The sequence below is a fragment of the Pseudonaja textilis genome, chromosome 3 (genome assembly GCF_049901715.1).
Source record: "Pseudonaja textilis isolate UNSWEBS1 chromosome 3, rPseTex1.2, whole genome shotgun sequence".
Classification (NCBI taxonomy): Eukaryota; Metazoa; Chordata; class Lepidosauria; order Squamata; family Elapidae; genus Pseudonaja; species Pseudonaja textilis.
The window spans coordinates 152767282-152782889 of NC_141992.1; the positions used below are offsets into that span (position 1 = coordinate 152767282).

General features: G+C 35.4%; 1 protein-coding gene across 1 annotated transcript in view; it reads left to right on the forward strand.

Moving 5' to 3' along the window:
• DLGAP1 (DLG associated protein 1) overlaps positions 1-13610 on the forward strand; it is a 284261-nt gene extending 270651 nt beyond the window's left edge. The window contains exons 10-12 of the mRNA XM_026699154.2: positions 4310-4401; positions 5588-5740; positions 9329-13610. Coding sequence (XP_026554939.2) covers positions 4310-4401; positions 5588-5740; positions 9329-9538 — 455 coding nt within the window. The 3' untranslated portion in view covers positions 9539-13610. The remainder of the gene's footprint in view (positions 1-4309; positions 4402-5587; positions 5741-9328) is intronic.
• The last annotated feature ends 1998 nt before the right edge of the window (positions 13611-15608 follow it).

A 15608-nucleotide genomic window follows, 5' to 3' on the forward strand; every position in this document is an offset into this window, starting at 1 on the left:
TTGCCCCAACAATCTGGGTCCTCATTTTACCCATCTTGGAAGGATGGAAGGCTGAGTCAACCTTGAGCCTGGTGAGATTTGAACTGCCAAATTGCAGGCAGCCGATAGTCAGCAGAAGTGGCCTGTAGTACAGCACTCTAACCACTGTGCCACCGAGGCTCTATTAAAGCAACTGTTCCCTGTGGGGGCTGATGTAATAGCCCCCTGCAGTTTGCAGTTTATACCAAGAAAGACGCATTGCATTTCCAACAGATTTTACAAAGGTTTTAATCCATGCACATTCTGAATAAAATGTCATACTTTGAATGCAAAGTCCTAATGCAGAGCCTTCTTCCTTTCAATGATTTCCCACAACAGCAACAGGGAGTTTCCATGGCTAAGAATGGCTTCAAACAGCTTCCTCTTCCTCCCCCTTCCTCCTTTATCTGACCTGTGCTTATCCATTATGTCTTAATCACTACACCACACTGAGGCTTACTGTAACTTGCAAAGACTGAAATTTTCTCAATATCTTGGCAGCTGAGAGGGTGAATGTTCTCCCATCCCACCCCGAAGCTAGGAGTAACATGATACAAGCCTTTCCAGACAATGCCTCCTTATGTACAACAGCTGTCTGGAGATGGCTTAGGACTGCTTGACAGGGTCTTGTGTGTTTCATGGACATATTTGTTATTATCTTTCAGAGAAAGTAAGTGTCACAATGAAAAGAGTGTTTCCAGTTATGAATGTAATTTGTTGTTACTGCTGCTGCTGCTCCCGCTGTTGCATATAAAAACAGGTTATCGTGTTACAAACATCTGGAAATAGTTCTTTAGTTAATTATCCACATGTTTTATTGCATTAAAGTTTTGTTAGTTTCCTCTGAAATTGCTTATTCATAATAGTGGTAATAATTAACTTATTAAAGCCACGCCTGTCTGTATTGATTGTTGATCATAGGTCAGTGTTCAATGATCTACATAAAATTGCCAAATCTGCATAGGAACTCACATGTACCAAGGGAACTATGCCTTTGATTAAGTTTTAGAAAAAACATTTTGAACCAAGAGTTTGCATACAATGCCAGTAACTAAATAGATAAGCCCCTTTAGTAGATTATTGAATAAACAAGAGCAAGGAAATTGAAACTAGCGTACTGAACAATAAACTAATTAGATTTTTGCTTGGTATATCTACTTCTGGGCCTTCAACTAGTTTTCTGCTCATTGTACATGTTTATTCATCCATTTTCTTTTAGAACATTGACACTTACTGCTAAGAAGGCGCAGCTTTGTGGAGTAGATTTTTCTGTCCATTCTTTCTTCCCAGCAAACAAATAAAGTGACATTTTAGCTGAATTAAATGTGATTAATTTTACTTCTACATGCATCATATTAAAAAGTTATCTATGGACAAGCAAAGTTTAGCGAAAACCTCAGAATGGGAGGTATCTCTCCAGAATGGGCTTTGATTATTGATAAAAATATAGTTTAAGAATGCTTATTCTTAAACATTATACATAATATCCATTTTGTTTTGTAGGTGTATACTTCATTTAGCTGATGTAAAAGAAATCAGAGATAAAATAGGTGTAAGGCAAAATACTTTGGTTATATCCATGTCCAACAGGAGCACAATATCAGTTCAGAGATTTATAAATTACCAGCATTGGTTTTGGAGTTGGTTACATATTTTTGGCATTTGGAAATGGGTATTAATGAAATTAAATCTGACACATCTGGAGACTCAAATTTGGAAAAGTCTGCTATAAGAAGTAGGTATAAGACATGTGAATGCATGTCGAATGCCGAACATCAAAGGTTTACTGTCTAGAATCACTGGATAGATTTGAAGTCTGAAAGCATGAAGACAGTACTGTGCTGAAAACCATACTGAACTAGAAGGGCTCAATATTGTTCTGTTCATCTAACTCAATGCAGAATTCATCTCATAGTCATCTGAGAATGTCTTAGATCACCAAATATTTGGAAAGAGAAGACTTGACACGTTCTATTTTCCTCAATCTTCTTTCTTCCAGAAAGTATTGGGATATTATTGAGTGCTGTTTTTAATAAGGAGTATTCAAGCTATTGTTCAACATTGCATCATGAAACAATTTTTAAGCAACTTCTCTTATCAGTATAATCACCCAAGCAGTTTTTGGCTTTGTGCAAAATTCTCCTCTAATACACAGCTGGGAGACCATCTCCCTTCTATTTTCCTCGCCCTTCCTTTCAATTCTTGAAATGCCTTGTGAAATGTTAGATGGCCCAGCTCCAGCTGAGGCAGCTGTTCTGAAGTCGATGCAGTGAGAAGGGTTCTCATAACAATGGGAACCACATGAAAGCTCTCCGATTAACTCCTCCCCCCTATTGAAGGCTTCTTTCACTTCAGTGGTTTGCACATTAGTACAAATAAAAGACTAGACACACCAAGGGGTACATTTTCAGCACAGAGCCTAGGGAATTAGACACGCAACCCTTGCAAAAAATAATGGGAAAATGGCCGTTATGTGTAGAATTCCCTGTGCTGTGTAGTGTGAATTTACATTTCCCTCTTCACAGTTGTTTCCTTTTGGTGTTGATGTCTGTCTGAGAAGAAAACTCTGCTTCCAGGACCTCCATAGGAAAAGATATATAATAATGTGTACTAATACTAAGCATGTACATCCTGGACATTTGTCTGCTCAGACATAAAGTCCATTGATTTTTGTTCAGTGAAACTTACCCCCCAGTTAGAATATGTAAGACTGCTACCTTGGTATTTTATGATTTCTTTTTTAGATTGTTTAGAGCAGGGATTCCCCAAACTTGGGAACTTTAAGACTTGTGGTCTTCAACTCCCAGAATTCTCCTTCCACAGCTATGCTTCAAGTTGCCAAGTTTAGAGACCTCTGGTTTAGAGTATGTGCCATAGAGCCACACATGCTCATATCTAATCTGCCTTATGTGATAGTGCTCAGAATTTATCCACAATAGCTGCAATGGCCCTCATAAAGAAAAAAAACAGAACTGCTGGAGTGGGCATCATCTCAGTGATAAAAATCATCCCCCAATATTTTATCACTTTAAACATCACAGCATATACTCTAAGTGAGGAAGCCTAGGATTTCACAAGGAATTCTAGCCTTCATCTATGAACCCATACTCAACTGCCACCAATACCAGTGTGCAATTTTATAATTATGCCGTAACATTTGCAGCAAAGACATAACTTCTACTGAATGTGCAAGATTCTCAGAAGTAAGTACAGATGCTTTTGAGATTTCTTTCAAACCTCATTTAAATTTGGAGAATATTTTAGGATCAAGGACATATTTATTTTAAATTCTGAATGACCATGAAAATCTAAGATAAGGTGCAGGTGGCTATTAATGGAGGGAGGTTACAGGAATAAAATGGCATGAAGCAATTTAGGATCCAAGCACTGGGCCTCCTATATGTTCACAACTCATAGTATCCTAGATATATTTGGTTTTTCATTGGCTTAGGCATCTGTTTAACTTGGCACTTTAAAACTTGCTACTTTACAGAAGCCCATGTATCTGGCCAAACCAAACATATGTTGCCTGTGGGGAACTCAGCACAGATTCAGTTTTGATTAAATATTTTGCATTCTTTGGGCTATTACTGTATTGTTTCAATGACAAACTGCAGAAGGGTTACACGTGACTCTGTGCACATTGTTGAACTGAGTTTCTATCATCCCTCATCATTCAACAAGCAAAAAAATCTGCATATGTGACAGCATTGTGTTATCCAGAATTAATTTTAAAGTATATAGGCCAAGTTGAAACACACTGGAGGTTATTTGTTTGGTGTGAGAGTTTTTATTGTTTTTGCATTCCTGCTTTTATTAATTGGGAGGGAGTTCCAGTGACTGGGAATGTATGCACTTTTTAAATGAACTGCAGGATTTTAGTTGTAGCATTGGGAAAGGATTTCTTGTCGAGGATTGCATTTTCTTAATTGAAATCTGTTATCAGTGGTGAGCTGAGCTTAAGCAACCATTGGACATGGAACTACCAGGATGGGTAGCAGTACACATTTACTCAGTTTCTGTAATTCCCTCTCTTCTGACACTCCACTCTCTTTTCTGTCTTTCACTTACTTTCATGTACAAAAGGGAAAAATTGTTCTTCCCGCAGATATTAATATGGATAGCTTGCAGACAGCATTTGAAATTAGTCCATAGGCTACAGGCTGCATATGGTTGCACTTCGCTCACTCCTAAATTAGATCTGCAGCTGGTTTAGTAACAATGGAGAGATTTCCAATATTGGTTACATTAATGCATCACAATGGTGTCTTATGCTTTGATTATTTTTAAGTTTTAGGTAAAATTCGAACTGCAGTTGGTAGTGCTCAGCTTCTCATGGCTCAGAAATTTTACCAATTCAGAGAACTCTGTGAAGAAAATCTGGTATGTAACATGTATAATGATATCGATGTTTGTATTGCTTGCATGCAAAAAAATGTTAATGTATGAAGCAGAATAGTGTATAATACCACTGTTGTTCTTCCCATAACTCAAAGGCAAGAATTTAAGGCTGGCCAAAATATTTTGTACTTGAGAAGAAAATCTTACAGTCTCTCTCAAAAAGTTTAAAAAAACACTGAAAATAAATTAAAGAAATGAGTTTATAACTTTTATTTCCAATTCTACTATATCACAGAATGGAACAAAAATTTACATTAAATTTAACCAAAAGTATGCTATCTAGGACACAGATGTTTTGGAACTATATCAAAAAGTGGATTTTAAAAAATATTGATTTGAGAAATTATTGAAAGCTCAGGAATGTGCCAGAATATTCTAGCCTTTTGTTTCTGGTACTAGTAGTTCTCAACTTAGGACCACAATTGGGACTGAAATTTCAGTTGCTAAGTAATGTTATTATTAAGCAAGTATATTGTGTAATTGGACCCCATTTTATGACCATATTTTACTGTGGTTGAAGTGAATCCTGCAGTTGTTATGCAAGTTTGACTTTCCCAATTGGCTTTGCTTATTGCAAGCCACTGGGAAGGTTACATATTGTGATCATATGACTGCAAGATGCTGCAACCATCATAAATGCAAGCTGATTGCCAAGCACCTGAACTGCAATCACATGACTATTTCATGTTTTGCACACATAGGTGATGCAATGGTTGAAACTCCAAAGACAGTTTGTTTTTTCCGAGGCCATTGTAGCAAACCATTGTTGAATGGTCTTAAGTCAAGGACTACTTATATATGCAATAACGGAAACATATCCAGTATAAAACTATCCCTTGTCATTATTGCAACATATCGCTGCCAAACCATTCTTTCCAAAGTAAGATTGTTTCAACTAACTTTCTCCCAGACATTTAACCAATTTACAGCGTATGCTATCCATACTGGTTGGGCTGAAACTATTACATTTGTAAGACTCTGCCATTGCCTCAATGCATGATGGCTTAGTTAATATAATCAACTTGTATTATTCCATATATGAATCAGATGCAGCAGGGTAGCCAACATTATTAGAAATAACAAGCAAAGTTCCACCTGACTTTTTCAAGGACTTTGATTTTTTTTTTTTTTTCCCTATTCCTATTTCCTATTCTTTCCTCTCACACAGAATCCCAATGCACACCCGAGACCAGCCTCCCAAGATTTAGCAGGGTTTTGGGATATGCTGCAGTTGTCCATAGAAAATATTAGTATGAAATTTGATGAACTTCATCAATTAAAGGCCAATAATTGGAAACATCTGGATCTACATGACAAGAAGGTAGAACATTGTCGATTTTGTATGCTTCATTTAAAACCCTGCACAAATACTGGACAGATTAAATAGGTCTCTGCATACTTCACTGATGTTAAAAACATGAAATGGATTTCATATCAGATTAATTCCATTGTAAAAGAAAAGAAAATGTTTACTTTAAGAATCACCTGGAATATTATCTGTAATATGTTCAGGCATATTTTTAAGGCAAACTTGTACATGTGAAAAACGGGAATGTGCTCATTTGTCTTATTATACTTAACGTATAATCATATTAGATAAACAACTGTTAGAAGAAATTGCCTCATATATTGATTCTTACAATTAAAATAAATAATACAGAGAGTATACAGTGCTGCGTAGTGTAAGAGTTTTGTTTACTAATGCACTATGAAATGTATAAGTAAACTAGGGGAGTTCTGTTATCAGCACTGACTTGGTAACCAGCCCCATTCCCATGGATAAATGTATGGGCATCTGCCAATCAAGCCATCATAAATATTACCTGGAGAATCTCTTGTGTCATTACTTTATTTTGAGGGAAACCTCATAGGTGGTTTCACCTCCTTTATTTCATTCAGTAAGTTCTAGCTCTAAAACTCTAATTTGTTGTTGTTGTTCAGTCACTACGTCGTGTCTGACTCTTCGCGACCCCGTGGACCATAGCATGGCCCTGTCCTCCATTGTCTCCCAGACTCAAACGCTAAATAGGATGGTAAATTAAGACTCCATTTTGTTTCCTAGACTTACCTGGATGTTAGGTAATTTTTAGTGTGCTTTGTCTCATTGTTCTCAGTAGTAGTGTCAGAAGTAGTCATTGTTTCCCTAGAGATTTTAAAGTTGAGATATATCCCATAATAATAACAGTACAAATTGACTGGTAGAATGGAAATATGAAAACTTGCATGTAAACATTTTTCTTTTTCTATTCCAGGGCCCAAAATTGGGAAGGGAGGGAAGGAAGGGAAAGGACATTAGGAAGAAAAAATGAAAGTTTTCTGAAATATTTTCTCCCACTATGAAATGTAAAAATGTACTATTTAAATGAAGTACTTTAATATATTCCTACCCTGTTGTCCTTAATAATATGTATACCCTTAAAAATTAAGAAGGAAACTTAAGATGGAGATCTAGATCTGGAATAATGGGAACTTTATTGCAAGGAGTAAAAAAACCTACATTTCCATAGCAAAGAGAAATTTGCTGTGGTTGTAATTGCTGATGTAATCAAATATTTCTAAGGCCCATGCCTTTATAAGGAAAAGCACAAACTCAGTTTCATACACATTAAAGGAAATTGAAAAAGAGGGGCAAAGTGTTCCCTTGCACCTGTTTGTTTAGAAAATTTCAAGTTATTAGTAGTGTGGGTTAGACTCTGGCCTATTTTGCCTATGATGATTATTTTTAAAGCAAAGGATAATAGTATGGGAATAAGTGCTATAGATATTTTACTTTTTTCAAGGGATGCTTTAAAAAATTGGGATTTCGTTCCATAATGTCAGTATTCTCAGAATCTTTCTTTTGTTAGTCATAGGAATATGAAAAAAGTCCAGGGAAAAGAATGGGCCTGTAGAACCATTCTTGCATTTGTTATGCCCCACGCTGGAACCTTAACCAGTTCTGAACATTGACCCCTACCAAAATAAATACTGCATGATTAAGTCAAAAAATTGTTTACCTATAAATGTTCAGTAGGGAAAACCATGAAGTCATCTGGTTTAGACAACATTCTGAGAGAACCACGCATTTGCATCTTTACTTGTTCCAAACCAAAATACTAATAAACGATTACCTCACAAGATAACATTGCTAGGACAAAAAAAATTGGCGATTCTAAAACACACTATTTTATTAGATGTTAGGATACCTAAATAGGCCAAAGGTTGGTGGGGTTTTTTTGCCAGCATAAGAAACTGATACTACTTTAATGATAACAAAAGGAGTAAATTAAACAGACCAAACAGGATGTTTCATCAACCTGTAGTGAAAAAATATATTTTGTGGATCATGGTTACCAAGTGTGGCTACATTAATATTTAAATTAAATTGCTTGTTTTTTCCCCTATTTAAGCAAAATATGAAAAAAGTTGTGAATTTGTTTTTATATTTGTGCTTGTTATCCTTCATCCTAAACTTGGGTAACTACCATAGTTCGTTCTTCGCATGCAGATCGAATGCAGTGTTTCAAACAAATCCATTTCCATTAACACAAGCAATGAAGAATTGTTTTGATCAACAATGAGAAAATAATAAATTATAATGACACTTATAGAGCATAATGCAATTAATAATCCATTTAGAAGAATATCAAGCTGGACATCATATAATTGGAAAAATAGAGTCTATGTAAACTAGAGATATATTTTGGATTAGACCTGTGGATCCAAATTTAAAAGGGTGAACTGGAGTCCATCAGGCACTAATATATCATCTGTTGACAACTTCTTAAAGAAACTGCATCATTCCTGGGCTCCTATAGCCACCATGCAATCCCAGAAAGGATGCATTTAATTTATGGAAGGCTAGATACATATTGTATGACTCCTGTGCTTCTTTGCACTTCAAATCCAGATTACTGTATAGCTCTATTTGGATTCTAGATGTAAATTCCAGAAGTAACATACCCACACTTCTCTCCCTCCCACATCTCATTCTGTCTCTTTCTATATATGTATATGATATATAAATATATATCATGTGCATATATACTTATTTCTTCCTGTTTATTAACCACAATATCTTTGGATGCCAAAGTAATTACTAATGTATATTCTCAGAATTTCTTTTTAAAGTTTTCCCTACCCACTTCTGAATTTGTAATTGAATTCAGTTTGCAGATTGTTGACTCTGATGCTATACTTTTACGAAGCACATTGCACCCAAAGTATGCAATGTTCCATAGCCAGTCACCACCGACCACATGTTCTTTTTCATTTTGTTTTTAAATTTTGCTATGATAACTAACCGCAGGCTGCTAGTTCATATGACTGTGTAAAATCTATCCATAAGTCTTGAATGTTGTATGCCCATTTAGTCTTGTGTATGTATATTATATACAAAGGGGTCAGTGCTCATTATCTGTGTCTTTCATTCCTACCACATACTATTCTATTATGCTGAGTTAATTTATTAAGAACATCAAAGAGTTTTATTAATAATTAAGTGTAAGGTGATTTTAATTACCTTACAATCTGACTTTCTAAGATTATAGAATTATGACATTGTATTAAGTAGCAGTACTAAAGATGCTCTCTTTTCTAATTCTGAATATCCACAAGAGGAATTTAGATTGCCCAGCAAGAGTAACATACAATATTTAATGGTGGGAGCTTCATCTGTTTGAGCCTCAGACACCACCTGTCTATGGAGAACTAGCGCTGTTATCAATGCTGTCCTTTTTTGCCTTAAGATTATGTACTTTTTAAAGTCTTTGAATGCCAGTTCAGTGAAGAGAAAGTGATTTAACTTTAGGTAAACAAGTATCTTCTAATCACTGACTTGTCCTAGTTTGTTTGTCTCCCCCACCCGCCCTTTCTTTAAATTTTTCCCCTGAGAAGCTGTATAATGTCATTAACCTTCTGCTTTGATCAGGAGAGAAGGGCCCCTCCTCCAGTGCCAAAGAAGCCATCGAAAGGTCAGGTGCCACTCATTCGGGAACGCTCTTTGGAGAGCTCACAGCGTCAGGAGGCCCGGAAACGGCTGATGGCTGCCAAACGAGCTGCATCGGTTCGTCAGAACTCAGCCACTGAAAGCGCCGAAAGCATTGAGATTTACATCCCCGAAGCCCAGACCAGGCTATGAAGGGATCCAACCAGGAGGACTGTTAATGGCAAGAAATGTCTCTTGTATAATTTGCCCTAGGTCCATGCTCAGAGATACCAATATGTATTTGTATTTCTCTCCTCTTCCTTTTATCTCTCTCTTCTCTCCCAATGAATTAACACTTCTGTGGTGTAACTGTCAATTCTCCAAGAGGGTTTTGCTAACATCCCTTGCTTTCTAAAGGTTTGCCCATCTCAGCCTAGTGCTTTGCCATATGTACTGATGCTGCCCACCTTGTCTCTTGTAAAGAATCCCATACACCCACAAATAACACCTCTCTTCCTTTCTGTCTCATGTACACACATGTATGCGCGCACACAAACACACACACAGAAATCTGTACAATAGACGCACCGATTTACTCATCCTTGTTCCTTGAAGGTAGTCTGTTATCTAGTGTACAGCAATACTCCATTATTTGGTACTTTGGAAATCCAGTATTGCAGGGTAATACCTTTCGGATTCTGTTGTCCTCCACATTGATAATGAATGGAGTTTGGGTTCAGAATCCCTTCTTTGTATGACTGTTTTTTAATTTAATTTAATTTTTTAGAAACAGAGACACATATGATTTTGATCTTTCAAGATAATCCTTTTCTTCTGTCATACCGAAAGAAGTTGGGGAGATAGGTGTACTGCAGTAAAAGTTCAGATGAGTCAGGGGGATGAAGTGTCCATCGTCCCATGAAAAGACTAGCAGCTGCACAATCTGCCTAACTTTATTTCCTCAAACTCAACTTAGAATCTTTTTGATCAGGAGAAGACTGTAAAATCTATCTTCCAAGGTAGTAATATTTTAAGGCAATAACAAGAAAGCTTAGATGAATTTAATAGATGAGTGAAAATTGGATTAAAAGAATATTTTCATCCAATCAATTAGTAAGAATTTTTAACATTGTACTATATTGACATTTCCTAATACAGTGAGTGCATTTTAAAAGGGAAAATCATTTGCTGATTTCCTGACTTTGATGAGCTTTCAGATTTTGCACATCTCCAACTAGCTGTTGTTTCTAAAACGCTGTAAATGAAATACATATTGTATACTACTCATGACCATTGATCGCAAGTGTTTCATACTTTCCCCTTTGGTTTCTTCTTTAAAATAGAGAATATCTTTCTTTACAAAGCTGTTTTAAAGTATGTAGTTTACACCTAATGCTAGATGGTTTGGGAAAAAGACAGATAAACAACGGAGCTATGCAGTGTTTTAGAAATGATTCCAAAAGAGCTGCTTTAGAGCAATTGGACGGACAAACATAGAAGTTGTTTGTGACTCTTTAAAGCAGCCGTATTTTTTCTAGGATTATGTGGCTCTCTCTAGAGTTGCTAAAACAAAAAAACCTTTTTTGAACCAAATAGGAAACACTGCTTAACCCTAATAAGGAACCCTTGGCATGGGAATGTAGAGTGCAATCTGACCAAAGTATCATACTGGCAGAAAGCATGATAATTTCACAAGCACCACAATTTTAAGGAAAGCATCTAACATGCACAAATGTGCATGTTTAAAGCACTAGAGAATTTACAGTTTGTGTCCTAATGAAGGTGTTGGTTTCAGTTGCAAAGTTTGGTCTACATTCTGTTGCCAAAATCATGGATGAGACTAAAACACTCAACAGATTATTGATCTGGACTATGTGTCATTTTTTTAGTTGTATCCTCCCAAGTCACATGGGCAAAGAATTATGGATCATTTCTTATTTGAATATTTAACTTTATCCATATTGGCATCCGTGTTGAGTATGGAAAATAATACTTTATTGACAGATCAAGAAAGAAGTGATCTAGTTCTAATGAAATATACTGAATAACTGACTTGTAATCTGTATTATCAAAACTGGCTTTCAATTAGCTTAAGGATAAAATTTTTCAAATATGAAACTCTTAACTGGTTGGATAGTAAAATTACACAATTCAATCTCGCAGTGATAGAAATTACCATTCAAAAGATGGCTTTTTCTTTTGTGCCTTTTTTCTTTGAGAATATATATCAACAGATCATGCCAGAATATGTTGTAATGATACAGCATCATTTTTAGGCTCTACTTTTTTTTTTCAAGAATCTGGGAGAGGTAACAGGTATGGAAATATTTTTAAAAAAATGTAAAATCACTACAAAATTTGCTACCTCTCAAAGCCATTGATATATCCAAGCTATACACTTATTAACAGGGCACAAAATATCACTGCTGTGTTTTACAAGTAAAGGGCTAATAATTTAATATTTTTAAGACTTTTAAAGGCAAGGATAAAAATCCAGTGTTAACTCAAAACTGAAAGTCTGATTTGCAGAATTTGAATTGTATTATGTTGAGAATATATTTTTGTTTTAATTTATAGCCTCTTTTTAATATTTAAAGTCTTGCACATTGTTTGAAGTCTATATAATATCAGTAGCCACCTTTAAATATAGACATGTTTTTTAAAAATTGGATTCTTCGTACAGAGATGTGCAAAACATGTCATACAGATCTATTTTCACAACAATATTATTTCTGTGGTATTTGAATCCAATGAAAAAAGTTTAAAAACTAGCTGAAATGCTATTGATAAAAATTGTGTTAAGATGAGGCAATTTATTTAGAAATGTCATATATCATATGATTACAAACAATGATGTACTACAAAGTGGCCAATTGTTTTATTTGGATTACCCTTGGGAAAAAATGGTGAGGATCACAACTTAATTTTATATTTTTGGAGAGATGTATTTGCACATCATAACTTAAAGGAATTTGTTAACATGATACCTCATTATTCATATGGGTTTGATGTAAACATAAGGATTATATCTTCTAATAAATTACTAGAAAAATGCAGAGGACATGTAGATGTTGAACATCTGCATGCAACAGAAGGATTTGAGAACCTGCAGTTCTGCAAGGGACAATAGTGCCACCCAGATTACTCTTTGGCACTGCACGTCTATAAATCAGGCTGTTGCTTTACTATGATTGCATCTTGTGGACCTTTTTACCTTTACAGTACAAAGAGAAAAGAAAAAAAAACAGATCATTTGTTTCTGCAGGGAACCTCATCACGCTCAGATTTCTTCAATTGAAATAAGTGGCGATTAGAAACTTTAATTGGCTAAACTGAGTCTTATTATTTCAATTGGTTTTGTAGGGCTTATTTTATTCAGATTTCTGTATCTCTGCAAAAAAAAAGCTGCAATCAATGTTTTAAAGTACAATTGGAATTAGGGGATATTTAAAAAAAGAGGTTGAACTCTTAAACCAAAAGTTTTAAAATATTTATTATATATATTTTTGCAGACCTTTCCGTAAAATACCTTTAACAGTGCAATACAATGCAAGTCTACTTAGATGTAAGTGTCACTGAGTAAAACAGAGTTTATTTCCATTCACTATGGTTTAGCACTCTTACCCAACCTGGCACCTTTAGACACTTTGGAGTTACTTAAAAATCTTTTAATAATTCCAAGCACATTAGGAGAATACATCACAATAATGCCAAATTGGAAAAGCCTGGTAGGATACAAGTTTGGACTGTAATTAATCTGGGACTAATCTCACTTAATCTGTGCTATACTTCTAAGTAGACACATATAAGCAGGCACTGTTCTTTTGTAATGAGAGATAAAGAAAAAAATTAAACATTTTAATATAAAAAAGTAAATGCTAGTACCTTATTTATAATATATTTCCATTTATTTATTGGATGTCCCCTTAATGTTTTGTTATGTACTATCACTTTAATTTGGATTTTATATTTATGAATTTACAGTTTGTTTTTTAAATTTATACTGCATAATTTTACTAGAATGTGAATCAGAATCAGTGACATAGATGCATTCTAGCTTTATTCCCAGTCAGGATAATCCATTTTTGTTTTTTCCTTTTTTTGCAAAACTGCTACAGTTTGAAAAACTCTAGATGGAAGGCTGGAGAGCATTATATGGCACTTTGAATTAGTTTTTCATAGGATTATCTATCTATCTGATATGTGGACACACAAACATGTAAATAGATTAATGTTTCCCGTAATGTAAAAAGAGCAAATTAATAAAATAAATAATGCACTGCTTGTAAGAGCTGTGGCTTTTCAATATAAATTTTTATTCCCTTTTTGTAAAATATACACATATATATATATCCTTCTTTTGATGTGGTTGTATGATGTCTGAAGCAAACAGCAGTTCTTCTGGGTATCTACATAAGTCTTTAAGCCGTTCTGGGTATCTACGTAAGTCTTTACAAAGCTCATCTTTGTAAAAACTTATGGGAACATTTGTTCTCACCTCATCTTTCTAATCCTTGGGAGGACAAACGCTGGTATATATCATATATATAATATATATTCTGACATAAAGGTTTTCTCTAAACGTATTTCAAATACTTTTTAGCAGTGATGTGATAATTTTGAGTATCAAAATATTAGAGTAAAAGTGTCTAATAGGAATCCTTCTCTTTTGGTTGGCTTCTGGTAGTTCTATATGTTAAAAGTTATCATAACTGGTAAAACATAGATTTTTTTCTTGACATGTGGTACAGCCTCCGTATTTTTTTTTTCATTAGTTTTCACATTTTCATTCTCCATACATCATTTACTCAAACGTCATTTGAATTTTGATGGTGAATTCAAAAATCTGCTTTCATGTATGAATGAACCGATGTTTATGTAATTAAGGTATTTATTAACTTGCTTATTTATTGGGCTTATATGCTATTCCAATCATAAGTGACTGACTGGTACATATATGCAATAATCAGATTAAAAACATAATACACCAACATTAAAATATCCCAGGTCTTGCTAACAACCATTTCCATACAACATTCCTGCCAAAGAGTAGATCAAAGAGAGCAAATCAAGGAACACAGGCATGATAGAAAACCATATTTATAGTTTTTCAGAATTCAGCCAGGCAGAGATCAAGCTAATCTTCAGCGCAAAACTATTCCAGATTTTTTTGGGGGAGGGGTGAACGGGGGAGCAGCCCAGAACTGAGAAAGCCCTTCTCTATGATTTCTGCAGTTCACATACTCTTGGAGAAGGGACCTAGAGGGAATCTTCTGTTTTGGATCTTACAGTTGGGCAAAAACCACTGAGAGTGAGCAATCTTGAACTTTATAAGGTTCTGATCCTTGAAGGGCTTTGAAGGTGAATATCAGCATTTTGAATGGCACTTGGGAGTAACTGGTCACCAGTTCAGCTTTCAAGGAAGTGCTTTTTGGATTAGCCTGAACAATCTGAAACTTCTGGGTAGTTTGTGCGTAAGGCATGAGAGATGAGGAGGAGGGACTTCCACTTTTCTAAAAGTCATTAATTGGCACACAAGATGCATCTGTATCAATTGCCTCCTAGCTACAGTTAAGAAATGTTTGAAGAGAAGCTGAAGACTCCAGAAGATCCCAAGATTATGAACCAATTCTCTCTGCAAATTGGACATAAACCTGTTCTCCCAATCCAGATACCAACAGCCTTCTGTGACTGGAACACTGCCTTGGCTGCATCTCCTGTTTGATCAACAGTTTAGCTGCAAAGCTGAATGTCATCAGCATGATGATGATGGCTGACTCCATTCTAGCTTATGATTTCACTCAATGATATCACATAATATGGGGAGGGGAAAGCGTCAAATCTTGTAGCAACCCACAGTTGAGTTTCTTATGGTTCAAACTCTCTTTACCTCTCACTGATCCACCCACTTAAACAAATGTATTACAAAATCATTCCTAGTCCGAACACTCATAGTTGGTTCAGAATAATACAATGAATGCCACTAATAGATAAACAGGTCTAGGAAGATCACATTTCTTGTATCCTGATCTCTGCATGGATTATCTACAAGAACACGTAATGTAAAGCAATCTAGCTCTGAGCTTGAGAAGGAAGTGAGAGAAAACAGTTGCTCAGCTCTGGGAAAGGAGAAAGTGTGAGAAAGATTCAGAACAAACCCACCTTCACCTTGTTATTCGTAAAAGGGGGATAGTGAAGGTTTTCAATAGGCTTTCTAATTTTATGAACAACCCTACATCAATGAAGTGGCATTCCTTAAATCCTTGCGGTGTCTGTTTTGAAC